Source organism: Prunus avium, chromosome 1 (genome assembly GCF_965620075.1).
Source record: "Prunus avium chromosome 1, drPruAviu1.hap1.1, whole genome shotgun sequence".
Classification (NCBI taxonomy): domain Eukaryota; kingdom Viridiplantae; phylum Streptophyta; class Magnoliopsida; order Rosales; family Rosaceae; genus Prunus; species Prunus avium.
Window position 1 is genome coordinate 9390419 of NC_142284.1, and position 27058 is coordinate 9417476.

Below are 27058 nucleotides of genomic sequence, written 5' to 3' on the forward strand. Positions count from 1 at the left end.
TTGTTCTTGGTCATGTGCTGTGCTTAAGTTATTTGAACCTCTGTCTTTGAGAAAAATCTGCATGCAGTTTTTATCTATGTATGCCTCCCAATTTGTTTAGTTTCACTTTTTTTTTTTCCTTAGGCGTACACCTGCTGAAGGTTCTACTATTGTGGATGCTGCTGAGGGATCACAGTTACTGGAAGAAAGACTGACTAAAGAGGAATGGCAGGCAATTAATAAGTTACTGAGTTATCAACCAGATGAAGCATTGACGTCACACTCAGGAAAGGACATGCAGAATATGATCCGGTTTTTGGTAACTGTGTCTATCGGTCAAGCTGCTGCTAGGATAATTGATATAAACCAAACCGAGATTGTGTGTTGTAGATTTGAGCAACTTCAAGTGTCAACCAAGTTTAAACATCGAAGTACCTACTGTGATGTGTCATTGAAATTCTATGGTTTGTCAGCTCCAGAAGGCTCACTTGCCCAGGTTTGTTGCCACATAAATGTCAGCATTGTTATTCACAGCAATAGGTTTTAAGTTGGTGACGGGAAAATGGATGTGAGTTCGAAACTGTTTTATACAAATCTTTTTCTTAACTTAGTAACTTTTTATGAATTGTAGGGGTTTTTTATTATATAAAATTGTTACTTGGTACTTCAACTTTTTCTCTCAAATATTAGTGGATTTCTGATATTAATTTGACATGGAATCAAAATGGTGCTGTACTTTAAATTTAAATTTGTGTTGTGCAAGGTTATTCATCTGTTCTTCCTTTTTCTCTTTTGGCAGAGTGTCTCTAGTGAGAAGAAGGTGAATGCACTAGCTGCTAGCTTTGTATACAATCCAGTTGGAGAGAATGTTGACTGGAGGCTGTCGGCTACAATTTCTCCCTGCCATGTCACGGTGATTGTCCAATCTTTGAATATAGGGAGATAGAGGGAGGAAACCTACTTCAAAGAACCATCTTCTTGAAGTGGTTACTTGCATGGATCCCTAAGGCTCAATTTTGGTTTTCTTTACATTCCTCCCTTTCTTTTGTCCAACATCCCTATTACGTGGAGCTTGATGAATCTTTTTTTATTTGCAGGTTTTAATGGAAAGCTTTCATCGCTTTTTAGAATTTGTGAAAAGGAGTAATGCAGTTAGTCCTACTGTTACGTTGGAAACTGCAACTGCTTTGCAGGTAATGTTATCATCTTTGTTATTATTTTTGATTTGATATGTCTAACGTGATCATAATAGTGTTGGACTAACCTTTTATCCTTCATTTCGGAGAGCAGATGAAAATTGAGCAAGTTACTCGTAGAGCACAGGAGCAATTTCAAATGGTATTAGAAGAACAAAGCAGGTTAATATACATTATTATTTGTTCAGCTTTAAGTGTAAACATCTAAACTTGTTTTTTCTTTCCAATGCTCATATGTTGATCGGAAAATTATATTGGCCATGAACTGATTTACGTCTCATGGTGTAAAGTATTGGGTATTCAAGGAACATGGTGCTTTTCTTAAAAAGAATATGGTGAAGGTGGACGAGTGTTGACAGAAGAAGAATTTGAGCATTAGATAAAAGTAGGAGTGTCAATGGCAGTTAGGATAAGATAAGACTGAGTAGGCTAAGATGTTGCTTTTCATGCACGATTTGAAGACCAATACAGATGTGTTGTGGTGGTGAAAGGGAGTTGTTATGGTTAGTAGTGATCTAAGTTTAAAACTTTCCTTATGTCAAGTGGTCAAAAGTACTTGGTTGTATAGTGAGAGCGAATAATTTCTTGGTTGCTATAGTGATGTTTCCTAATAATCGTGAGTAAGAAACTGGTGACGATAAGTCCCTTGCATTTGCATTTGTAAAATTAATCTGAAAAATGTTGCAGTAGAGCTCGAATATTGTTTTGCATTATCTATGGTCAAGAGTTCATTTGATAGAGAGATGGTTTTATGACATGGAGGTGAGTATTTTCTGAGGGTTGGAGCATCCTTAGCATTTAGATTTTGCAACTAGTTTCTGTAACACTGAGTTTTTAGTTTCTTGAATAGGATTGAGCTCCAAGTTTTATGGGAAACAAAACTTTCATTAACTAGAAAATAAGTACAAAAATAGTGAACAAGGGGTCCACGTCTTATAAAAATTTGAAGCCTGCAACAACTCTACCCTATGAGAGATACATCAACACATTAACCACAGAATTGTAAAAAACGACAGAACAGCTGATTTCCAATCTGATAAAATAACAAAGAAGGGCAACTCTCTAAACATCGAAGTCCAAAGCTACAGACGTCCACAAATAAGCCTAAGCACTACACGATATCCCATAAGCACTCCACTTAGAATTCAGCAAGCACATTCCCAAATACCCTTTTATCCCTTACCACCCATAATACCTAGAAATTTGCCATCTTAGCACATATTCCCAGACCAACAATTAAAAATTAGAGCTCAACTAGAATTGAGCTTTATTGTTAATTGATTAACATTTCTTCATAGCTTTAGGTGCAAATTGGAAACAAAGTGTAAATGCTTTTCTATCACTATTTTTCTTTTTGTGGTCAGTGTCACTATTTTCTATATATTCTGTACAGAGGAAAGCAACCGAGTATTTAACATTTCACTTAAATTACCGATCCTGTTTCAGGTTTTGAGCTTTCATTGTTAATTAATTAACATTTCCTCAATAGTTTAGGTGAAAATTGGAAACGATTCTATCTCTATTTTGTTTGTATTCATTCTGTACACTCGAAAGAAAACGAGTTTTCAACTTTTGACTTACGTTACTTATGCTGTTTTAGGTTTGCTCTTGATATTGACTTAGATGCTCCAAAAATAAGAGTTCCCATAGGAACTTGTGCCTCTTCCAAATGTGATAGCCTTTTTCTTTTAGATTTTGGTCATTTCACGCTGCACACCAAGGTATGCCTTTTTTTATGTAACTTTTAAAAATTGCCTCAGGTTGAATTTGCATTGCCTGAAATGATAAATAATCACTGCAGGATAGTCAGCCTGATGAACAGAGGCAGAACCTATATTCTCGGTTTTTTATAACTGGAAGAGATATTGCTGCCTTTTTTATGGATTCTGGTTCTGACTGTCAAAGTTGCACTTGGGATGTACCCAATAATGATAATTACCCACTTTTATCTCCTTCCCCAGACAATGTTGACAATTTTTATTCTCTCATAGATAGGTGTGGAATGGCTGTACTTGTTGATCAGGTACTTTATCTTGTCGCTCTCGTACTCCAAAAAAAAAAAAAAAAAAAAAAAAAAAAAAAAAAAAAAAAACTATTTTATGTATGAGTTTAAGTCTGGCTTCTTTTAGTTATTAGAATCATTCCTAATAATAGCTATGCATCTTTTAATTGAAGATCAAAGTGCCCCACCCAAATTACCCGTCAATGCGCATTTCAATTCAAGTGCCAAACCTTGGGATTCACTTTTCACCATCAAGGTTTCAGAGGCTTATGAAACTGTTAAACATATTCTATGGTACTTTGGAAACTTGTGGTCAGCCTGCTATTGATGATTTTCAAGCAGAAACTCCATGGAGCCCTGCAGATCTTTCTGGAGATGCTAGAATTTTAGTATGGAGGGTATGTCCTCAATTCTAAGGACAACAAGTTGGTGGTTTTCTTCATATTTCAGTGCCTGGTGTTAATTATTCCTCTTTATTTATTTATTATTATTATTTTTAATATTTTCAGGGGATTGGCAATTCTGTGGCTACATGGCAACCATGTTTTCTTGTGTTGTCGGGAATAAATCTTTATGTCTTGGAGTCTGAAAAGTCACAGAGTCACCAGCGACACTCAAGGTTGCTTTTCTCCTCTCTCTCTCTCTCTCTCTCCCCCCCCCCCCCCCCCCCTCTCTTTTTCCCTTTTTGTTAACGAGGCTATATATTTATCAGGACAGTTGCCCAAGGTTTTCTATTTTCCTCATCTATTTTGTTTTCTTTCTGGTTCTCTATTGTTGTATTTTTGTTTAGATTATATTAATAAAATTATGATGTATTTTAACTTTTTTGTTTGATAAGTAAAAGATAAGTTTACCAGAACCAGGTGAATTTTAGGTAGAGGGAGCATACATAAGAAACACCAGAAATTTACAACCGAAATTTCACTGAATCATCATAAGATCCTGAGTTAAAGGATTAACAAGACTAGCCAACAATGGGATCATATTCGCAACATTGCTATATTGATGTCTTGGAATACATAACATTAAAACTTTCTTGCAAATGAGAAATTAAAGAGGAGATGATCCACTGTCTCATCACTACCTTTGCACATACAGCCCAATCAACTTTCCAAACGATCGTCCAAGGGCAAGAAACATCCCATCTATCCCTTAACAATTTTAATATGGTCTACATTTAATAATACCCCCTTTGCGAGGGAGCTACTACAACTTATCAGGTTCCTTCCTCCTTATCCTTACAGAGTACAACAAATCCAGAACTGCACAAATAGGCTCTAGTTTCCAAATGTGTGCCAACTTATTAAAAGTGGGTGCCCACTGAAATCCCCCATTTGATAGAGTCTTAAACCATATAATCAGTGATCAATGCTTCTTTGTTCGAAGCAATAAGATAAAGCTCTGTAGGAGATCTGTCAAGGAGTACCGCAGTATACGTCATGCCAAAAGCTAGCCCTATGCCCATCACCCACCTTAGTGCAATATGATTGGAGGAAGAGGTCATCCTCGTCCCAATTCTCTCCCGAACTCCTACTCTATAGGACTCCATCACTTGATTTGTATGCCAAAAACCCCACCCGAGCACACTCACACAAATTGCTTTTTGATTGGGCATTTCTTTTGCTATTATTTCCTGCAATTGAATGTTTTATGGTCCTAATGGAAAATCTTTTCATTGGGATGCTACAGCATGGCTGGCAGACAAGTGTATGAGGTTCCTCCCGCCAACATTGGTGGTTCATCGTTTTGTCTTGCTGTGAGTTACAGGGGGATGGACAATCAAAAGGTATGTCAAATTTGGTTGAAGTGATATTTTAACATTAAGGAGATATCCTTTTTACTTAAAACTGAAAAAATGCAAGTAAGCGTTGAGTCTTAGCATATGCCAATTTTCTCCCTGTGAAATATAACTTTTCAAACATCTCTTCACCATGTCACTCATTCTTTTGTCAATTGTTTGGAGAAGCAGCAATTACAGGGGAATTGAAAAGTTATATCTGTGCTTTAGACTTTATATCTGGATGTTTGGATTGCGGAAGATCATACATATGTTTATGTTTATTTTGTTCTAGCCCTTGTGTTTGGTGCTGGGATTTCTTTCCTTCTTTAGATTAAATTTTTTAGTTTAATTTTATTTAATTTTTGTTGTTGCATATTTGTTTCTTTTGCAGGCTCTGGAGTCTTCTAGTACCTTGATTATAGAGTTTCGGGCTGAGGAGGAGAAGGCCATTTGGTTGAAAGGACTTATACAAGCCACATATCAGGCTTCTGTACGATATAAAATCTCTCTCTCAGATCTTAAATGTCCTAGTTTATTTATATCCTTGGTCCTTATTTTTGAAATTTGTATTTATTCTGGATATAGGCTCCTCCGTCAGTTGATGTTTTGGGAGGAACAAGTGATCCCGTCACTGACTTTGGTGAACCACAGATCATGAACTCAAAAACAGCTGACCTTGTCATTAATGGGGCATTGGTGGAGACAAAGTTATTTATATATGGAAAGGTTAGTGTTTCTTTCAGTAGATCCATCTTGTCAAAGTAACAACAGGGTCCTCCTCCCCATCATTCTTGGTTTTGGTTATTTTAGCAAATGTATAGCCGTGCATAATTATTCTTTAGGAGGCAATGAAGACAGAAGGAAAAAAGTTACAAGCTACTGATTAAGCAATTTGAATTTTTTTTCCTTCTATTTTGTGTTGTGCAGACTGGTGATAAACTTGATGAAGGACTTGGTGAGACTCTTATTCTTGAAGTTCTTGCCAATGGGGGGAAGGTTTGTGTGACTATTTCATACTCCATTATGATTTATGACAGCTTGTGTCGCATGTTGACGTGAAAATTTTGGATGTGAAAGTATATGAGATTTTAAAGTAATATATATATTTATATACTGAGATTGTTGTCTTGTTCATCTTCATGATTGTTTCTATGTTTCTATCTCACTTGCATATTTGCATCAGACTAGTGGGGTGTGGGCGGGGAAGAAGTTTCCCTGTAATTTGCTTTTTTCACTGTCTTCTTGTTATGATGTACAAGTATTCTTGGGTCCTTGTCATGTGTAAGCGTTTAGGTATTAAATACTAGGCCATTTTCTTCTACAGCTGCACATGATTCGTTGGGAAGGTGACCTGACACTTAAGATGAAACTGCACTCTTTGAAAATCAAAGATGAGCTTCAAGGTCGCCTGTCAACAACCCCACAGTATTTAGCTTGCTCAGTGCTGAATAATGACAATTCAGTTTCTTCTCCTGTCATAATTGATCCACACTGGAAAGAAATGTCTACTTTGCTTCATGAGGATGATGATACTTTCACAGATGCCTTGCCAGATTTTATGTCTATGTCAGATGCAGGTTTTGGTTCACAAATTATGAATATGGATACAAGTGCAACAGCTGAGGACATCAATGATGGTACTGGATTTGCTTCTACTGACGACTTGATTCTTGAAAAGAATCTGGTCAAGGGAAAGGTCATTTCTGGAGAGATATTTTATGAGGCGGAGGGCGGTGATAATTCAAATTTTGTATCTGTTACCTTCTTGACTCGGAGTTCTTGCTCGCCTGATTATGATGGTGTTGATACACAGGTACTGACTGACATGGGCAGTTGACCTAGTTAGAGATCCTTGATCTTTATTGTATTAGTTTAATTTGCAATGACAAACTAAATTAATTTAAGCTTTGTTTCTAATAAAATAGAAAAAAAGTTTAATTTGCACACTGACCCTTTGTACTGAATTTTTGTCAGATGAATCTCCGCATGTCCAAATTGGAATTCTTTTGCAACAGACCCACTCTTGTTGCTTTAATTGATTTTGGCCTGGATTTAAGCTCTGTGTACTGCATGGAAAGTAGTGCAGACATGAGTAAACTTTCAGATGATAAGCCTTTGATGAACAAAGAAAAGACTGAAGATAATGGGCGTGTCAAAGGGTTGCTGGGTTATGGTAAAGGTCGTGTAGTATTTTATTTAAACATGAATGTTGACAGTGTGACTGTGTTTCTTAACAAGGAGGATGGCTCTCCACTTGCGATGTTTGTGCAAGAAAGTTTCCTGCTGGATCTCAAGGTGATGGGAATATTGTGATTAATAATTATTTAAATCTTCCCTTTTTATTTCAATATGTGTGACATGTAAGTAGTATTTTAAGTTGAAATTTACTTTTATGTGTACTTTCGGTTGATACTGTCTTTGTTAACTGTATCAACTGACTTGAGTTATTTGTTCCTTAAGGTGCACCCAAGTTCTCTTTCCATTGAAGGCACCCTAGGAAATTTTAGACTCCGTGATATGTCTCTTGGAACAGATCACTGTTGGTCTTGGCTTTGTGATATACGTAATCCAGGTGTTGAATCGCTTATCAAGGTACAGATGACCCTTTTGATCAACTATTGCATTGCGGACATCCAATTTGTTTTATTCAGATATTTCTTCCCTTTTTTGAGATACTATTATCTTTTCATTTGTTTTGCAGTTCAAATTTAATTCTTATAGTGCTGAAGATGATGACTATGAAGGATATGATTACAGTTTATGTGGCCGACTTTCTGCTGTCCGCATTATATTCCTATATAGGTTTGTTCAGGAGGTATGTTTGACATTGCTGACAAATTCATGGGGATGTATTATTGTTTGCAACCCAAATGCTTAAAGTTTATATTTTTTGGGTTTTATATTCTTTTTTATTGTTAATGATAATTTATCTTTGTTTTGAATCATGAAATATTTTATGGGCATGCTAATGCAGATAACAGTGTACTTTATGGAACTTGCCACCCCACATACTGAAGAGGCAATCCAACTTGTTGATAAAGTTGGAGGGTTTGAGTGGCTAATTCAGAAATATGAGATTGATGGAGCTACAGCATTAAAGCTGGATTTGTCACTTGATACTCCAATAATTATTGTTCCGAGAAATTCAACAAGCAAAGAGTGCGTAAATTTGAATGCTAGTTCTTACTGGATAATGCATATCCGATTTACTTAGAAAGTTGAGTTGCATTTGGATGAATGGATTGAGAACTATCTGATAAAGGGTATTAAATAAAAGTTATGAAAATGGTTATCTGTTCAAATTTCAAACAGTTAGCAGATGAATAGTTGTCATAGATTAGAGGGGCATAGTGTGGTGTTGATAAAGAGAGGTGAAAGCTTTAGTGATATTGCTGGTGGTGCTGCATTTGATTGAGGTGCCTGCAGTGGTGCTGCTTTTGATTGAGGTGCCTGCAGTGGTGCAGTGCTGAAGAATATGCTAGTGTTAATAGTGGCTGCAATGAGGCAGTGTATAACTGAAGAATTTGTTGGAGTACCATAACTCCAGGATTTTGCTGCTTAATGACCGGATTTATGACTGGATGTTAGATTTTCAAAGTTGAATGCATTTGTTATACCAGAATTGAATATTGACATTGTCTCTATGTTTTGTTCAATTGCAGTTTCATTCAACTTGATTTGGGCCAGCTAAAAGTCACAAATGAATTTAGTTGGCATGGTTCCCCAGAGAAAGATCCTTCAGCTGTCCATATTGATGTCCTTCACGCTGAGGTAGATGATTGTTGTTTTTTTGTACATCATGATTGAAATACGGAATTATTCATTACTTCTGACATAAAATTGCAGATTCTGGGGATCAACATGTCTGTAGGAATTGACGGTTGCTTGGGTAAATCAATGATACGAGAAGGCAAAGGACTTGATGTTCATGTGAGGAGAAGTTTGAGGGATGTCTTCAAAAAAGTCCCAACATTTTCTCTTGAAGTGAAGGTAACTTTTGCTTGTGAAATTGTAGAATTTCATTGCATTTATCTTTCTGATCTTGCGGCAGGTTTCACATCTTTGGTAGGCATTATGGTGGTGGGGGGCAGTTCATCTTATGGTTATTTATATTTACATAGGGCGGTAGGGTAGGGTTCATCTTGTGTTGGTTGGTAGTTGATACATGTATTGGATGATATCAAGTACATGGGGTTCAACAATATAATGTTTCACATGGTGAACATACTTGGGACTTTCTGGGCGTTTTGGATTGATCCTTGATTTTTTTGTATTCAATAGATTGGGACAACATGTTATATGGTTTGTGTCGTTACTTATTCAGCTTGATATGATTTTTTTGGATTCCATTTCATATGGTAAAAATTCTTAATTAACTTTATTTTAATTGTTGAACTGTTTTTGCTTTCTAGATGGCTACATAGTTGAATGAATTTTCCTGAATTTCAAATAGGTTTTGAATTGATGTTCTTCAGTCTTTCAGTTTATTGGATTTTTACTGTCAGACATGCAGAATGTCACAATCATCTTGTTGAGTCCTATTGATTGTTTTAAACTAGGTGGGCTTATTGCACGCTGTCATGTCTGACAAAGAATATAAAGTCATTCTGGACTGTGCATTCATGAATTTATGTGAAGAGCCAAAGCTTCCCCCTACTTTCCGTGGTGGCAAATCTGGTACGAAGGATACAATGAAGCTGCTGGTTGATAAGGTCAACATGAATAGTCAAATCCTTCTATCACGAACTGTTACCATAGTGGCGGTTGTAGTCGATCATGCCCTGTTGGAGTTGTATAATGGCATTCATGCTGAGTCTCCTTTTGCTCAAATTGCTGTGAGTATTTACATCAGTTATATTTTTGTGAAGTTTATTCTCAAATTATTATTTTTTGAATAGAAACTGTATAAATTCAAAAGAGATAAACAAAGAAACAGGCAAGTGGATAAGGAATCCACAAGAGCAAAACAAAAGAAAACAGCAACCTCAAGACCAAAACAAACAAGGGAAAGAAGGACAAAAACAAACAAGAAGGCTACCCAGGAAAAAAGAAAAGAGCAACACATCACTTCACAACCGCTAACAAATCTCTCATAATAGAAGAGAGAGCCAAATCCTTAAAAACAGGAGTGACTGAAGCCCATAAAGCCACCCAAAACTTCACTCTATCCAGCCACCCCCACGTCCTTGTAGTTCTAAAAAATTCATCTGTTACGCTCCAACCATAAGTTCCAGAACACTGCATGCACCAAGCAACCCCACAGAACTTTAGCTTTCTTCCCCCTACCCAGCGCATCAATCTTGTAGGATAACAGCTGAAAGCAACCTTTAGGTCCTGTTTTAGCTTCTCTGAGATTTCAGCTTTTATTTTGGTGTTAAGATTTTGAACAAAGAGTGGTTGGTTGTTTTCTGACATGGTATGTTTTCTCCGAACATGTGGTTATGGATTTATGTAATTGTTTCTCTGCTTTACAGCTAGAAGGTCTTTGGGTATCATATCGGATGACTTCATTGTCTGAGACAGATCTCTACATAACCATTCCAAAGTTTTCTGTAGTTGACATTCGCCCTGATACAAAACCTGAAATGCGCTTAATGCTTGGATCATCCACTGATGCTTCTAAACAAGTTTCTTCTGGAAGTTTGCCATTTTCCTTGAACAAGGGGAGCTTTAGAAGAACAGACTCAGATGCTTTATTTCATGTGGATTTACCAGTATCAACAATGTTCTTGATGGACTATAGATGGCGTAAATCATCCCAATCATTTGTGGTTAGGGTTCAGCAGCCTCGAGTTCTTGTTGTAGCTGATTTCCTTCTGGCTGTGGGTGAATTTTTTGTTCCTGCATTGCGTACAATAACTGGTAGGGAGGAAGTGATGGATCATAAGAATGATCCCATTAGTAAAAACAGTAGCATAGTTTTCTCTGAACCTATTTACAAACAGACAGAAGATGTGGTGCACCTGTCTCCAAGTAGACAATTAATAGCAGATTCTTTACACATTGATGAATATACATATGATGGATGTGGAAAGACCATCTGTTTAAGTAGGGAAATGGATGCAAAAGAACTCCATTCAACTAGGCCTCGACCCATTATTATAATTGGACGTGGAAAGAGGTTGCGGTTTATGAATGTCAAAATTGAGGTACTGATCCTTCCCCTTCATCTGTAACAATATTTGTGGCTGTTTTTTTATTTATTTTAATGCAGAATCAAAAGAGGCCTAAGATTTCATTACTATTTAGATGGCGTGCAATTGCTGTATGGGGAAAATGTCTTCCAATAAAGAATGAGAAACTTAGTGTATGATAAGGATATAGAAACTAGAAAAGTGACTATAGAAGATGGAGATTATGTGATCATGAGTCTTGTTTTGTTTTATTTATATATTCTTGGGTGGTTTGTCTCATCTCTTAGTATTGGGCATGTGTATAGTAAATTCTTTCTTGAGTTTGCTGCATTTTTCAACATTTGATTGATACTTTCCTGTTATACATCAGAATGGTTCTCTTTTGAGGAATTATACATGCTTGAGTAATGATAGCAGCTACTCAGTATCCTTTGAGGATGGTGTAGACATCGTGTTGCTGGACAGTTCCTCATCTGATGATGACGACAAGAAGAGTCTAGAATACTTGCATAACTTGTCTGACACCTCAAATATTTCTTCGTATTCTGAAAGTGATCCAATCCCAAGTTTCAGTTTTGAAGCACAGGTAAGTAAATTATTAATGATAAATCTGTTTATGGCTTACTAGTTACTAGGTATAAGGGGATCAATGTCTCTAGCATGGCATTTGCTTTTGCTTTTGTTGATAACCTTTTGTGTAGTTATGTTCGTTCTGATGTACTTATTGATTTTTAGGTAGTTTCTCCTGAGTTTACCTTCTATGATGCTTCAAAGTCTTCTCTGGATGATTCATATGGTGAAAAGCTTCTCCGTGCAAAGTTGGATTTTAGCTTCATGTAAGAGTCGTCATATTTTACTTTCACGTAATAATTTCATATTTTCCAGGGAAAAGTTAGGGTGCAATATAATCTAACTGCAAATATTAGTTGAATTTTATTTTTGATATATATATATATACACACACATATTAATGTTGATGGATTTATTGTGAGCATATTTCAGAGATATCTGTACTGATATAGTCAAAAATCCATGGATATTCGTTTAAAAACATGGACATTTTTTGTAAATCTCTGGGGAATTATAAACCCATTATTAATGCATCAATTTTAAGCAGTAGTAATCGTTATTAATTAGTACATCTTTGATAACTATATGATATTCAGGGCGAATGCAATATGTGGCATTGATACATTAAAAGCACACAAATTTCTTCTTGTAACTGATAAAAAACACACAAAAAAGTGCCCTCATCCTGTCTGTTTAGGATTTAGCACAACACCTTACCCATTGTCATCCTTCACTTAAGGTACCACCATCTACAGTAGCCAGTTCTTTGAATGTGCTATCATCACTCATCATCGTTGTGTATGTGTGTAGTGTTGATCAGAATTTTATGACAATTTTGATGATCTACACAGATTGATAACCAAATCTTTTTCTTTTTCTTTTTTTAAATAGGAACAAACTAATTGTATTGAAAAATTGAAAGATGTAATTGATGTGCACAAGCAGTCCACAAAAAATATTAGGCACAGCCTACAAGAGCAAAACATAATAGCTGTACTACACGCAAACACCACTCAGTCCTAAAAACAGCAACATTAACGACCCAATTGACACTCAATGACCAAGACACAGCAGCTTCCGAATCCATGTTCAAGACAAAGAAGGGCAGTCCGGAAATCAGGAGAAACTTAACGCCAAATAGAGAAGCCCAAAGTCTTGATTTATTGGCGTAGTTCATCCATTGACTCCACAATTATCCCCAAAAAATGATGTTGTTTCCCTGCTTTTGGTTCTTTGAATCATATGTGATTTAGTTATAGATTTTCCATCTTAAAGTAATGTTTCCTCTTTTTTCTTTCCACCTATATTTGTTGTGTCTTAAGACAAAATGCATATGTGAATTGTAGTTGCCTCAGTTCTTTGGCAGCTTTGGGTTGATTATTGACACACACACACATACATGTATATATGTATTCTTTTCCATCTCCATTTGCTCTCTCTCTTCTCATAAATGATACTCTTGAGAGCTTGCATTCTGGAAATTTACCACTTATATTCTAAAAGTATTTCAACGTAGTATTGTAGTGGTAAAAGAATTTGCACTAATTGAGCTAATAACCTGTTAATAACAGGTATGCATCTAAAGAAAATGATACCTGGATTCGAGCCCTGGTGAAAGATCTTACAGTTGAGGCTGGTTCTGGTCATATTGTTCTTGATCCAGTAGATATATCTGGGGGTTACACTTCTGTTAAGGACAAAACAAATATGTCTTTGTTATCAACCGATGTTTGCTTCCATCTTTCACTGAGTGTTGTTTCCCTTATACTTAATTTGCAAAGCCAGGCAACAGCAGCATTGCAATTTGGAAATCCTATGCCCTTGGTTGCGTGTACCAATTTTGATCGAATTTGGGTGTCCCCAAAAGGTCTTTCATCAGATTAACTGGAGCAATTTGATATCTTACCTGTACTATATTTTCCATGAGTATTGCTTTCCTGTTAGTCATCAAGAGTTTTGTGTATATTTATGCAGAAAATGGATCCTGTTACAACCTTACCTTTTGGAGGCCACGAGCACCTTCAAATTATGTTATATTGGGAGATTGTGTGACATCAAGGTAGAATTTAATGGATTTTTTGTTTTGAGAAGAAATAGAATTTTATTAATGAAATGGAAATAGCAATCTGTAGTCAAGCAGTTCACATCAACAGAGATGAAACTAAAAGCTCCTATTTGACAGGAAGAGTCATTAAATAATGTTGTTCCATGCTGCATATTCTTATTTGTTGTATGCTATGATTTATGCAGAGTGATGTAGGATACGGGTGAATTGATTATTTGGGTAATTTAGCGGAAGCGAAAACAATGAAAAACAGAAAATAGAACTAAAGGGATAGGTCTGGAATCACTCCAGGGGTTTGGCTTCACACCAAGTAGTCTCCAATCTGTGGAAAATAAACTATTCTTTATATCTCAACAACTCAACTCCATAATGAATTACATAGACAGGGTATTTATAATAATCCAACCCTAGAGTAAAAAGGAAAATTAAACTTATTCTAGGAAAGAAATCCTAATCCAAATAAAATAGGAAACTTAGAAATCCTACTGAAATCTAGAAAAACTAAAAATCCTAATAAAATCTGGAAAACTTAGAGAACCTAGGAACTAACAAATAAATTAGGACACTAATTAATAATTCCCTCTTCCATCTCTTTCGTTTGTAAACCCTAATGGGTTTGACAAAGATGTCCTCATCACAGAGGCTCTCAAGCGGTAATGAATTAGAAAGGAAGGTAATGTAAATATCAGAAGTATAAGTTAATCCGGTTAGTTTGGAAGGCAGGAATAAGTTAGGATTAGTTGTCTAAGGTTAAAGATGGATTGGTTCTTGCTTGTATGTTTCATGGTTCCAAATGCGAAGGTGAACTTCTTTTCCACAGTACTTTTTGAGTGGATATTAGTACAAGTTTCATTCTTTTCACAACAAAAGTACAAGTCAATCTCTCAGTTCTGAGAAAAAGATCTCTTTGTTTTAGGTTGCCAGTAGGTAGAAACATGCCAGGCGTATGCTGATGCTTCTTCATCATGTGGAATTAGTACTCTTTGAGGAGTTTTAATAAAAAATGTTTAATAACAAAATAGATAGTGCATGCATAATGGTGTAAAAAATAAAATAAATCATGATTTACATTTGAAATGAATAATTAAATGAGATGACCTAATTAATAGTATATGGATGGTTTAGGGTAGATCTTGGTAGCTTGTTGTATTTAGTTTATTTTTAAATGTTGCTCTATTTGGGTAAGATGCTTTCTCGTGTAGTTCTATTATGTGTGTTCAGATGGTATATTTAGTTATTTTGGGTTTTTGTGATATGCCTTCAGGCCAATTCCTCCTTCACAGGCAGTAATGGCAGTGAGTAATGCATATGGGCGTGTGCGTAAGCCAATTGGTTTCAATCTCATAGGCTTGTTCTCTGTTATACAAGGATTTGGTGGGGGTGATTCTGATGTTGGTAGTGATTGTTCTCTTTGGATGCCTGTAGCACCACCAGGATACATAGCATTGGGTTGTATAGCAAATATTGGGAAAGAACCCCCACCTAATCACATTGTTTATTGCATTCGTTCTGATCTTTTAACGTCAACAACATATTCAGAATGCTTATTTTGCTCTCCATCAAATCCTCAATTTGCATCTGGTTTTAGCATCTGGCGTGTAGAAAATGTTCTTGGATCATTTCATGCGCATTCTTCTGCTGAATGCCCTTCCAAAAACAATTGTTGTAACCTCAATCATCTTCTTCTTTGGAACTGGAATCGGCATCATTCTTCTCCTAAAGAATCTGCCTCAAATTTGGCTGTTGATCATAGCTCTGGATGTCAGCAAACCAGAAACCAGACTGGAAATTCTTCTGGATGGGATATTGTCAGATCAATTTCAAAGGCAAATAATTGTTATATGTCGACCCCTAACTTTGAGAGAATCTGGTGGGACAAGGGTAGTGACCTCCGCCGACCAGTCTCAATATGGCGACCCGTTGCGCGTCGAGGCTATGCCATATTGGGTGATTGCATTACCGAAGGGTTAGATAATTTTACCTCTCAGTTTTCTTTATCAGTCTTAGTCATTTGATTAATTTTTTGTATTTTTTATTGACAAGCATGTGTTCATTCTTTCAGCTTAGAGCCACCAGCTGTGGGCATAGTTTTTAAGGCTGATGATCCCGAAGTATCTGCGAAACCCGTGCAATTTACTAAAGTTGCGCATGTTGTAGGCAAAGGTTTCGATGAAGTCTTCTTCTGGTACCCACTTGCTCCACCTGGTTATGCTTCTCTTGGTTGCATAGTCTCCAGAATGGATGAAGCCCCATGTGTAGATATGTTTTGTTGCCCTAGGATGGATCTTGTTAACCAAGCTAATATTCTTGAGGTGCCCATTTCAAGATCTTCAACTTCAAAAGGATCTCAATGCTGGAGCATTTGGACAGTTGAAAATCAGGTTAGGTTTCTTTCTTTTTTCTTCTTTTTTTTTCGCCGGGGGGTGGTTCGGAAACATGAACTTCTGTTTAACGAGAAAGAAGTACTGATGGCGACATGCTTTACAAGAAATTAAGTCACATTCAGCTCAAATCTCTCACCTAATGACACTAAAAGGAGTATCCCTAGGTTGCTTTGACAATGAAGTTCATAAAAGAAGCTAAATATCTGTCCCATATAAGTCCACTTCCTTGCCGTGTCATCAAGTATCTTGTTATTTCTTTCCATCCAAATAATCCAGCAAGAAGCCAAAACATCTCTCTCAGTCTGAATCTGGCGTGTACATATGCAGCTGCCATAGCTGAAGTTTGGTATAATTGTCCGTGAAAAGTAACTTTTACCTTCATGTGAAGTTTTTATTTTATATTTTATTATAATGTGTTTGTATTTAGCTTATTCTGTTGGTCGTGTCACAAGATTACAAGTTTTTACATAACATAATTTAGGGCTCTCTTCTGTTTTTGCAGGCATCAACTTTTCTTGCACGGGCTGATCTGAAAAAACCGTCAAGCAGATTGGCTTATGCTATTGGTGATTCCATGAAGCCAAAGGCTAGGGAAAACATAACTGCAGAAGTGAAGCTAAGATGCTTCTCTTTAACTGTTCTAGACAGCTTATGTGGAATGGTATGTCTTACAAACAGATCCTAAGTCTGCAGTCTGATGTAAAGATGGTTCTCTTTCTGCTTACTGTTAATGTTTTTTGATTTTATGGAGTAACTTGGATCTTTCAGATGACACCACTATTTGACACGACAATCACCAATATCAAGCTTGCAACACATGGTCGACTGGAGGCTATGAATGCAGTACTGATCTCCTCTATTGCTGCATCAACCTTCAATACTCAGTTAGAAGCGTGGGAGCCAATTGTGGAACCTTTTGATGGAATATTCAAGTATTATATTGTTTCTTTCTATTTGGTCTTAATACAGTTTCCTTTATTTTTTTTGTAATATTCAAGAATTATTTTTCTTGGCCTTTTCAAGGTTTGAAACATATGACACCAATGTACACTCGCCATCAAAATTTGGGAAGACAATGCGTATTGCTGCCACCAGTATCCTTAATTTAAATGTCAGTGCTGCAAACCTTGAAACTTTTATTGGGAGCATTCTTTCATGGAGAAGACAATTAGAACTTGAACAGAAAGCAATGAAGATAAATGAGGTAATACTAGCGATGATTTGTTGTATAACAATGCTTTCCTTTTTTTTTTCTTTTTTTGGGGGGGTGTGTTGTGTGGGGAGGAGGAGTGCAGTAACTATACCCTGAACACCAATCATCTTTGCAGGAAGCTGGTGGTCTATGTGAACAAGGAGAGGATCAGACTTTGTCTGCATTGGATGAAGATGACTTTCAGACTGTGATTGTAGAGAATAAACTTGGGTGTGATTTATATCTGAAAAAATTTGAAGAAAATACAGATGCAGTGGATCGGTTGCGTCATGGTGATTGTATTTCTATATGGGTGCCACCTCCAAGGTTTTCTGACAGGTTCAATGTTGCAGATGAATCTAAGGAAGCGCGCTATTATGTTGCTATTCAGATTCATGAAGCCAAGGTTGTAAATGTTGTTAGATTATCTATTTTCTTACCCTAAGATTATGTATCATTTTGTTTCCTTCTTTCAGGAGTTAAGATTGATGCTTTTGTTTGCAGGATTTACCTATTGTAGATGATGGCAACAGCCATAACTTCTTCTGTGCTTTGCGGCTTGTTGTTGATAGTCAGCCGACAGATCAACAAAAACTCTTTCCTCAAAGTGCCAGGACAAAATGTGTTAAGCCTGCACTTTCGAAAATCAATAACTTGAATGAAGGCAAGGCGGAATGGAATGAACTTTTCATATTTGAAGTTCCTCGGAAGGTATCTGAAAATTTATTATCTTCTATTTTTGACGCACTTTTTCCTCGGAAGTCAACCATCAATTATGTGACAGGATTTCTTGATTTTTCTCCATACGATGCAATATATATTGCAAGAATAATTGGAAAGATCACTAAAACAAATTATAAAAATACATATTGATGAAGGTGATAATTTAGAAGTTTCATCTTCTGTGTATATGTATTAGAGAAACTGCATTTATACCTCAAGGCCCTGTTTGGTTCATGGAAATGAATTGATATGAAATCAATCCCCATATGGTTTCCCATGAACCAAACGCAGCCCAAAATTCTGAAGTTCATCAGATTATGCTAAACCTTAGACATTGAACGCCACTAATTAAGTTACACTGTTGATGACATTAGCAAGCATTTAGACTTGATATTCTGAGTGTTAAGTTTCCGAGCTTGAGTGTGTAAGTGTTGCAGGGACCAGCTAAACTGGAAGTGGAGGTGACAAACCTTGCAGCAAAAGCAGGAAAGGGTATGTGGCAACCCCTTTCTTTCTTGTGAACTAGCATCCACACTTATTGATTCTTGCACTTAGGTTGCTGATTCACATGCTTAGTTAAATTAAAATTAGTAAACCTTACACTCAAGAGGGGAATGAAATCTCCAACATCTTGAATATCTTCTTCCATGGTTCTTACTACATGTAACCATCTTGTATGTTCATGATCATAGGAACTTCTCTCATAACCTATCTGTTGCTGCTCTGAATGTGCTTCTCAGAAGTACTGTTCCCAAATACCAGCTCCACTTTGTAACTGCCCTTTTTTTTGTTTTTTGTTTTTTTTTTTCCAGTTCCTTTTATTAATCCTGTGTGCCTAACAAATGAATCATGATTGTTCTCTTTTGGGTCGTTTCTTGTTTTAATTTTTTTTTGTCTGCCCTTTCGGGTCTTTTTGTGCTGAAACTACATATTTATGGTTATTTACCCTGCTTTCTTTGCAATTTCCCACCGAATAAATAATCATTTAGACTCAGACTTCTCGTGCATTGTTTATGGTCTCAAAACAAAATACAGGTGAAGTGGTGGGTGCACTCTCATTTTCTGTTGGCCAAGGTGCAAATGTGTTGAAGAAAATAGCTTCCGTGAGGGTATTCAATCAAGGTCATGATAGTCAGAGCGTGGTATCATATCCGCTAAGGGGGAGGGTGAGCTTTCTTATTTCACATTATTTTTGCATTGATTGGTGACGTCGGTTGTGCACATGTACTGTTTGTGGAATTGAGTGTTCTTTTCATGCTTATATGATGTTGTACGTTGAAGGTTCAACATAACAATCTTGATGACATGGACGAATGTGGATGTCTGTTGGTTTCAACTTCTTATTTTGAGAGGAAAACAACTCCAATTTTTCAAAGAGATCTAGAGGCTGAAAATGCAAGTGATAGAGACATAGGTTTCTCTGTTGGTCTTGGCCCAGATGGTGTTTGGGAGAGCATTCGGTCATTGCTTCCATTGTCAGTTGTCCCCAAATCACTACAGAATGATTTCATGGCACTGGAAGTTGTCCTGAAAAATGGCAAGAAGCATGCAATTTTCAGGGGTCTTGCAACAGTTGTAAATGAGACTGATGTTAACTTGAAATTTTCAATTTGTCATGCTTCTCGGATTCGAGGTTATGATTCCTCTTTAGGAAAAAGTGATAACATAAATCCTGGAGGTTCTTTTGTTTTACCTTGGAGAAGTACATCAAAGGATTCCGACCAGTGCTTACAAATTTGTCCTTCTGTTGATGATCCTCAGCCTCCGTATTCATGGGGTTCTGTCGTGGCAGTGGGTTCTGGTTATACATATGGAAAGGACCTGACTCTTATAGATCAGGTTGCACTCTCTCGACAATATACTTCAAAGCAGGAAAATAAGATGCCTAATGTTACTTTTAGGTTGAATCAGCTTGAGAAGAAAGATATACTTTTGTGTTGTTCTAGTACCATAAATAAACAATTTTGGCTTAGTGTTGGGGCAGATGCCTCAGCTCTTCATACTGAATTGAATGCACCTGTTTATGATTGGAGAATATCTGTCAACTCTCCTATGAAGTTGGAAAATCGACTTCCCTGTCCGGCTGAATTCACAATCTGGGAAAGAATGAAAGATGGAAAATGCATTGAACGACAGCATGGTATGATCTCTTCACGTGGGGGCGTTCATATATATTCCGCAGACATTCAGAAACCTTTATATCTTACATTGTTTGTTCAGGGTGGTTGGGTTCTGGAGAAGGTAGTAGCTCTGTCTAAATACAAGTGACATACTATATATATCTATACACCATTGTGAGTTTAATAAATATAGTTGTTTTTTTCTGGCAGGACCCCGTTCTTGTTTTGAATCTTTATTCCAATGACCATGTCTCATCATTCTGGATGGTTCACCAGAAAAGTGGAAGGTTTGTGGTTCCAAAGAAAAATGTTTATTGAAATTTGTGTTCTTTTTGTTGTTAAATTATGTTATTTTGCTGTTGTTCCCATGTTCACAAAAGCTCAAGCTGCTAGGATGCAGTTCGATTCGTATTATTTGCCACTATAGATCCCAACTCGTAATTTTCAATTTTCCTTCAGTTGTATTTGACCCAAAAAAAAAGGAGGGTTTCAGTTGTAAGGATTACTCAGAGTCTACCCTTCTTGTGCTATGTTAAGTTTTTTTCCTTTCTGATTTCCTTGGGATTACCATTGTTTCTAAAAGTTTAAGATTTTAGGATGTGGACCGAATATTATTTTATATTATAATTTTCAATTGATATTTGCTATTACTATTAAAGTTCCCCCCCACTGGGATACAGTTCTGGCTTTGTCACTAACTCGGAGCCATTGAAATGGTTATTAAATTTGTCACTCTCTCATAATGTGGATTACAATACATCTGTTCTTCATTGGCACTTGCAAATGGAAATATTTGGAAGTGGAGGGAAATAAATATATGATCTTCCATCGTATTTTTTTCCGCTATATTTGTGTGCCATTACAAATGTGTTAGGATGATGTCTTATTGGTATTTCTGAGATCTGTATGTATTGGAAAATAAAAGGACTTCTTGTAATTAGTATGAAGATTTTTTTTTTATCAATTATCATATCCATGATCTCCATTACCTTCATCTTTACAGGAGACTGCGCGTGAGTATTGAACGTGACATGGGAGGGACCACTGTTGCACCCAAAACAATAAGGTTTTTTGTTCCATATTGGATCACAAATGATTCATCTATTCCCTTGGCATATCGAGTGGTGGAAGTAGAACCTTTGGACAATGCAGATACAGACTCTCTAATACCTTCTAGAGTCAAGTCTGCAAAAACAGCCTTGAAAGGTCCTACAAACTCTATGGACAGGAAGCTTTCTTCCACTAGGAGAAACATTCAAGTACTTGAAGCTATTGACGACACTAGTCCTGTTCCTAATATGCTTTCTCCACAAGATTATGCAAGCCGCAGTGGGGCTTCGCTGTTTCCATCTCAAAAAGATGTATATCTGTCCTCACGAGTGGGCCTTTCTGTTGCCATTCGTCATTCAGAAATATACAGTCCTGGGATATCTCTTTTTGAGCTGGAAAAGAAGGTGACTATAAGAACATCAAATTGGCTTCTAATATTTCTTCTTTCTCCTTTTAATTACTATTGCTTCGGAGTCGCTGAAATTTGTTCTCGATCATATGATGCTTCTTAAATTTTCATTTCCAGGAAAGGCTTGATGTCAAAGCATTCAGTTCAGATGGATCTTATTACAAGCTTTCAGCGCGACTGAACATGACCTCAGACAGAACAAAGGTTGGATTTTAATATCTTGTGACTTAAATCTTTAATGTTTCTCCTCCGAGGAACTGCAAGAATGTGATGAGGAACTTGCCAAATTAGACTGATAAATATTGGTTATAGATCTGATTTTGGGAAAATAAGATGACCCGTAGCCCAAAAAAATACGATGAAAGATTCTGGTCAGCAGGCCATTTGCATGTTTAGAATGAACAGGAGGATCATTGCATGGGGAGGGTTTTACCCATTTGTAAAAACTATAGTTGCTTTTTTCGTACTTGGTGGTAGTCATAAGTTATGCGTTTGTTAAGTTTCTTTGATATAGGTATGTATATATATTTTTCATTAATAAAAAAATTTCTCAATGGTTGATATTCAGGTTGTGCAATTCCAGCCCCACAGCTTGTTTATTAATAGAGTTGGTTCCAGTCTCTGTCTGCAGCAGTGTGATTCTCAGTCTGTGGCATGGATTCATCCCACAGATTCTCCAAAACCCTTTTGTTGGCAGTCTTGTGCCAAAGTTGAATTGTTGAAGGTCAGTGAAGTTTAATAATTTTTCATATTCACTTAATTGTACTTGAATAGCATCTGACTCCTATGTGGGGTTTATTTTTCTTTTCAGTTGCGGGTGGATGGTTACAAATGGAGTGCACCATTTAGTGTTTGTAACGAAGGTATCATGCGTGTTTGCTTGAGGAAGGATACTGGAAATGAACAACTTCAGTTTCGAATAGCTGTAAGAAGTGGAGCAAAGAATTCAAGCTATGAAGTTATTTTCCGTCCGAACTCTTCCTTGAGTCCTTACAGGTCACAGTTTACTATCTCTTGTGAAAGTTTGTGAAATAAAAAAAAGATGATGTTGATGGCAGTGTATTTATCATAAGAACAAAAGAATTCTTTTTGACTTTATATTTTGGGAAAATTTTCTTGAACTAGTTGTGTCTATTAATGTGGAAGTCTTCTTATTGCAGTACAATAAAATCATTTGTACTAGTTTCTTCTTCTTTACTTTTATACATGTGTTTGTCGTTTCTTGTTCCAATGCTGATAATTTTCTTTCAACAGGGTTGAAAATCGTTCCATGTTTCTACCCATCCGAATTCGGCAAGTGGATGGTACTAGTGATTCATGGAACTTTCTTCTTCCTAATACAGCAGCTTCTTTTTTATGGGAAGATCTCGGCAGAAGGCGTTTATTAGAAATCCTGGTAGAGGGGGAAGACCCATTGAAATCAGAGAAGTATGATATTGATGAGATTTTTGATCACCAACCCATTCACGTGGGAAGTGGACCTTCTAAGGCTCTACGTGTTACTGTAATAAAAGAAGAGAAAGTGAATGTCATTAAGATCAGTGACTGGATGCCAGAAAGTGAACCTGCTGGAGTTTTGAGTAGAAGCCAGTCATCACTTTTGTCTCAACTTTCTATACAGCAACAATCACCTTTTCTCTCTGATTGTGAATTTCATGTTTTCATTGAGCTAGCTGAGCTTGGGATATCCATTATTGACCATACACCCGAAGAAATTCTCTACCTTTCGGTTCAGAATCTTCTGTTTTCATATTCAACTGGCTTAGGCTCTGGAATCAGTCGGTAAGTTTGCTTTCAATTGAGACTTGATGGCTTAGAGAACAAAGTGCTTAATTTATTAGTCAATGGATCCAAGTAAATCTTTGCTGCCTTTTTTCTTTGCTTAATTTATTAGTCAATTGAGACCTGGAGTGTTTTCGCAATGATATTTACTGGTGTATTTTTCTGTTGGTCATGCTTGTGAGAATGTGAAGGTAAAGAGTCCCACATTGGAAAGTTGAGAAACCTAGCAAGGGCTTATAAGGAGTTGGGCTACTCCCCTCATTGTCAATTGGTTTTGGGGTGGAACCTCAACTTCCATCATGGTATCAGAGCGGTTAGCCCAAGTGTGAAAGCCCAACGGCCACACGTGCTCCACATCACCCAATATGTTGTCCACGTGTTAGGCTTGAAAATTCGCCACACGTGCGGGGGCGTGTGAGAATGTGAAGGTAAAGAGTCCCACATTAGAAAGTTGAGAAACCTAGCAAGGGCTTATAAGGAGTTGGGCTACTCCCCTCATTGCCAATTGGTTTTGGGGTGGAACCTCAACTTCCATCATTGCTAGCTAATGGATGTTGCTAGTAGAATTTTAGGTCTGTAGACACCTTGCCCTTACAATTTCATTTTTATTATTGATAGTTTGTTTATTAGCAGAAAAAGAAAATAGAAAACAATCATATCACCTAGGGACTGAAAAATCTGGACCAAGCATTGATACTATATTGATTATAATGCACCAATGCGCATTGATGAATATTATTTTCAATTAGATATAATCTTTTATGAAATATTTCACATTCCATGTATACACTTCGATACATTTTATTATCACTTAAAATTGAGTCTTACTTAGTAAAATAAGATTTACAGTATACTAGAGGTCAATAGTTGGTGACAGGCTTTCATATTATGTGGTCCATGTAAGTCTCAACAGACAGCTTTGTGGTTCTTTCCTGTTAGCAGATGTATATGAGAATCACAATTCTGAAGCGTAAACCTAGCTTAATTTACTCTCCAACCGACCAACCTGTGGATTACCTACAAATTGGCTACTTAATTAGACAGGGGCTGAGGCCCCATAGGATGCTATTGTTGAACTGTATTTTTGTATATCCCTTATGATTGACAATTATTAATTCAGGAATTATGTTCTTGTCCTGTTTGCAGGTTGAAACTTAGAATGCGTGGGATACAATTGGATAACCAGTTGCCATTAATTCCAACGCCAGTTCTTTTTAGGCCACAGAGAGTTGGGGAAGAGACTGACTATATCTTGAAACTTTCAATCACAATGCAATCCAATGGGTCGCTAGATCTGTGTGTCTATCCATATATTGGTCTCCATGTAAGTACAAGAAAGTTCTCATTACCTAGAAGAAGATTTCTGATTTTTTTTTCTTCCTATTTCCCCCCAATTTATATTAATTATATGTCTACTGATTATTCAGGGACCTGAGAACTCCGCGTTTTTGATAAACATTCATGAACCTATCATCTGGCGCATTCATGAAATGATTCAGCAGGTGAACCTCAGTCGGTTGTATGATACTCAAACAACTGCTGTTTCTGTTGATCCAATCATTGAAATTGGGTATGCAAGGACTTTCAAGATTGGCATATCATTGTATTTAGCTACATGTAGTTGTAATTCCCTTAATTTATGGTACCTTTATTTGCAGAGTTCTTAGCATCTCAGAGGTTCGATTCAAAGTGTCAATGGCTATGTCACCAAGTCAAAGGCCAAGAGGTGTTCTTGGCTTTTGGGCATCTTTGATGACTGCATTGGGCAACACTGAGAATATGCCAGTAAGTGTTGGGATTCTTCCTCCTGCTATTTCTTGAGGTTTTCTTCTCTGGAATTCCACCCAGAATCTTTTGTCTGGACCTAAGTAATTGGAAGGCTCATTATCAAAGTCTCGGTGTTGAATGCTTTATTATGGGATAACATACTTAGAAATATGTATTTGGTAGATCATAGATGACTTTTAGCTTTGCATCGCATACTTATAAACTCTTCATCTGACTTTGCAATATATACGTGGACTGTTCTTGCATCATATATTTCATAGAGTACATTTAACACAATATATTTACATTTGTTATTCAGGTGAGGATAAATCAAAGGTTTCATGAGAACGTGTGCATGAGGCAGAGTTCAATGATTAGTATTGCTATTTCAAACATTCGAAAAGATCTCCTAGGTCAACCTCTTCAACTGCTATCCGGTGTTGATATATTGGGTAATGCAAGTAGTGCACTTGGACATATGAGCAAGGGCATGGCTGCCTTATCATTTGATAAGAAGTTTATTCAAAGCCGACAGAGACAGGTTTGCTTTAGAGTTTGTCATTTGAATTAATATACTTTCACATAATTGCTTAAAATTGGATATCATTAGTTGCCAAGGTTCTTTTCTTTTGGCCTGTGGACTGGTTATTTTATCATACGTTACAAATTTTAAGTTGGTACTTTATCGTACATGTTAGGAGATAAAATAATAATAAATAATAATTGGCCCATATCCTAACTTAAACTTTTGGGACTAGTGGTAAATGAAAAAAATTTATCACAGTATGTGAGCAGGAGTTTCTGAGTTCGAGTCCCTGATTGCATCCTTCCACTATAAAGTTGAATTCCGCATATTGGGCTTAGTGGTGGTAGGAGACCTGCATGCCAGGGGTAGTGAATCTATAAAACAATTGATGACCACATCCTAATCACTTAAGCTTTTGGGACTTGTAGTAAAACTGAATCAATACATCCGATGCTTTAGAGGAATAAACTAGAACCCTTTCATTCTTATTGCAAAGTGGCTAAAATTGTTTTTAAAATTTGCTCATTTTGGACTTTGGTTATTAAGGCATTGCTGGACCATGACCACCCTGTGATGAGATTGTCCGGATTTGCATTGGAGTCTTGTTGCGCCATGAGCAGATCTTAAAATTTTAGTTTGATCTTTTGATAGATGTTTAGTAAATTGATTTCTTAGTTAACCATTTTTATATTAATTTGTTCATATATGGTCTGGCACATGAAAACAACCAGTGCAATCTACAATACTCTCCTTGTGTTGTACTTTTCAATCTCTTGCTGATTGCAATTTCTACACATGAATCTCAATGTCTGCAATTTATTTAAAAAATTTACTTTGGCAGGAAAGCAAGGGTGTGGAGGACTTTGGTGATGTTATTAGAGAGGGCGGTGGAGCATTGGCAAAAGGCCTCTTCAGAGGAGTCACTGGGATATTAACAAAGCCGCTTGAAGGTGCAAAAACTTCTGGCGTTGAGGGTTTTGTTCAAGGTGTTGGGAAAGGATTAATAGGTGCAGCTGCACAACCAGTGAGTGGGGTTCTAGATCTTCTGTCAAAAACTACCGAGGGTGCCAATGCAATGAGAATGAAGATAGCATCAGCTATAACTTCTGATGAGCAACTGCTCCGCAGACGACTGCCTCGTGTTATTGGCGGTGATAATTTAATTCGGCCATATGATGGGTACAAGGCACAGGGACAGGTACTAGTTTGACTTTCTTTAAAATCTTTCAGTTGGAAATTTTATGTTAATTAAGCATGGGCTGGTTTTATTGATACCCCCTTTATTGCTCACTCTACTCCCAACTTAAACATATAATGAAAAGTTATGGTTGATACCCCTTCATATTCCATACTTTCTCATCTTCTTCAACCTTAAATCA

At 36.8% G+C, this 27058-nt stretch overlaps 1 protein-coding gene across 4 annotated transcripts in view; it reads left to right on the top strand.

Moving 5' to 3' along the window:
- The window catches only part of LOC110751807 (calcium-dependent lipid-binding family protein), a 35992-nt gene that overhangs the window by 7051 nt on the left and 1883 nt on the right, over positions 1-27058 (top strand). For 3 of the 4 annotated variants that reach the window (XM_088244904.1, XM_021952332.2, XM_021952340.2), the window contains exons 14-59: positions 124-475; positions 779-892; positions 1077-1172; positions 1270-1337; positions 2776-2896; positions 2977-3198; positions 3351-3575; positions 3687-3796; positions 4867-4963; positions 5349-5447; positions 5543-5683; positions 5885-5953; positions 6282-6770; positions 6932-7252; positions 7418-7549; positions 7659-7772; positions 7932-8116; positions 8620-8728; positions 8804-8947; positions 9517-9792; positions 10432-11106; positions 11462-11677; positions 11827-11927; positions 13233-13528; positions 13636-13720; positions 14991-15692; positions 15789-16107; positions 16613-16771; positions 16879-17042; positions 17134-17314; positions 17439-17708; positions 17807-18013; positions 18463-18517; positions 19061-19191; positions 19307-20266; positions 20356-20432; positions 21149-21599; positions 21722-21808; positions 22173-22328; positions 22416-22600; positions 22859-23386; positions 24533-24710; positions 24814-24956; positions 25045-25171; positions 25473-25694; positions 26521-26877. In XM_088244904.1, coding sequence (XP_088101030.1) covers positions 124-475; positions 779-892; positions 1077-1172; positions 1270-1337; positions 2776-2896; positions 2977-3198; positions 3351-3575; positions 3687-3796; positions 4867-4963; positions 5349-5447; positions 5543-5683; positions 5885-5953; positions 6282-6770; positions 6932-7252; positions 7418-7549; positions 7659-7772; positions 7932-8116; positions 8620-8728; positions 8804-8947; positions 9517-9792; positions 10432-11106; positions 11462-11677; positions 11827-11927; positions 13233-13528; positions 13636-13720; positions 14991-15692; positions 15789-16107; positions 16613-16771; positions 16879-17042; positions 17134-17314; positions 17439-17708; positions 17807-18013; positions 18463-18517; positions 19061-19191; positions 19307-20266; positions 20356-20432; positions 21149-21599; positions 21722-21808; positions 22173-22328; positions 22416-22600; positions 22859-23386; positions 24533-24710; positions 24814-24956; positions 25045-25171; positions 25473-25694; positions 26521-26877 — 10516 coding nt within the window. Of the gene's footprint in view, positions 1-123; positions 476-778; positions 893-1076; positions 1173-1269; positions 1338-2775; positions 2897-2976; positions 3199-3350; positions 3576-3686; positions 3797-4866; positions 4964-5348; positions 5448-5542; positions 5684-5884; positions 5954-6281; positions 6771-6931; positions 7253-7417; positions 7550-7658; positions 7773-7931; positions 8117-8619; positions 8729-8803; positions 8948-9516; positions 9793-10431; positions 11107-11461; positions 11678-11826; positions 11928-13232; positions 13529-13635; positions 13721-14990; positions 15693-15788; positions 16108-16612; positions 16772-16878; positions 17043-17133; positions 17315-17438; positions 17709-17806; positions 18014-18462; positions 18518-19060; positions 19192-19306; positions 20267-20355; positions 20433-21148; positions 21600-21721; positions 21809-22172; positions 22329-22415; positions 22601-22858; positions 23387-23577; positions 23803-24532; positions 24711-24813; positions 24957-25044; positions 25172-25472; positions 25695-26520; positions 26878-27058 lie in introns of those variants that run through there. The other variant, XM_088244905.1, reaches the window with a different exon arrangement.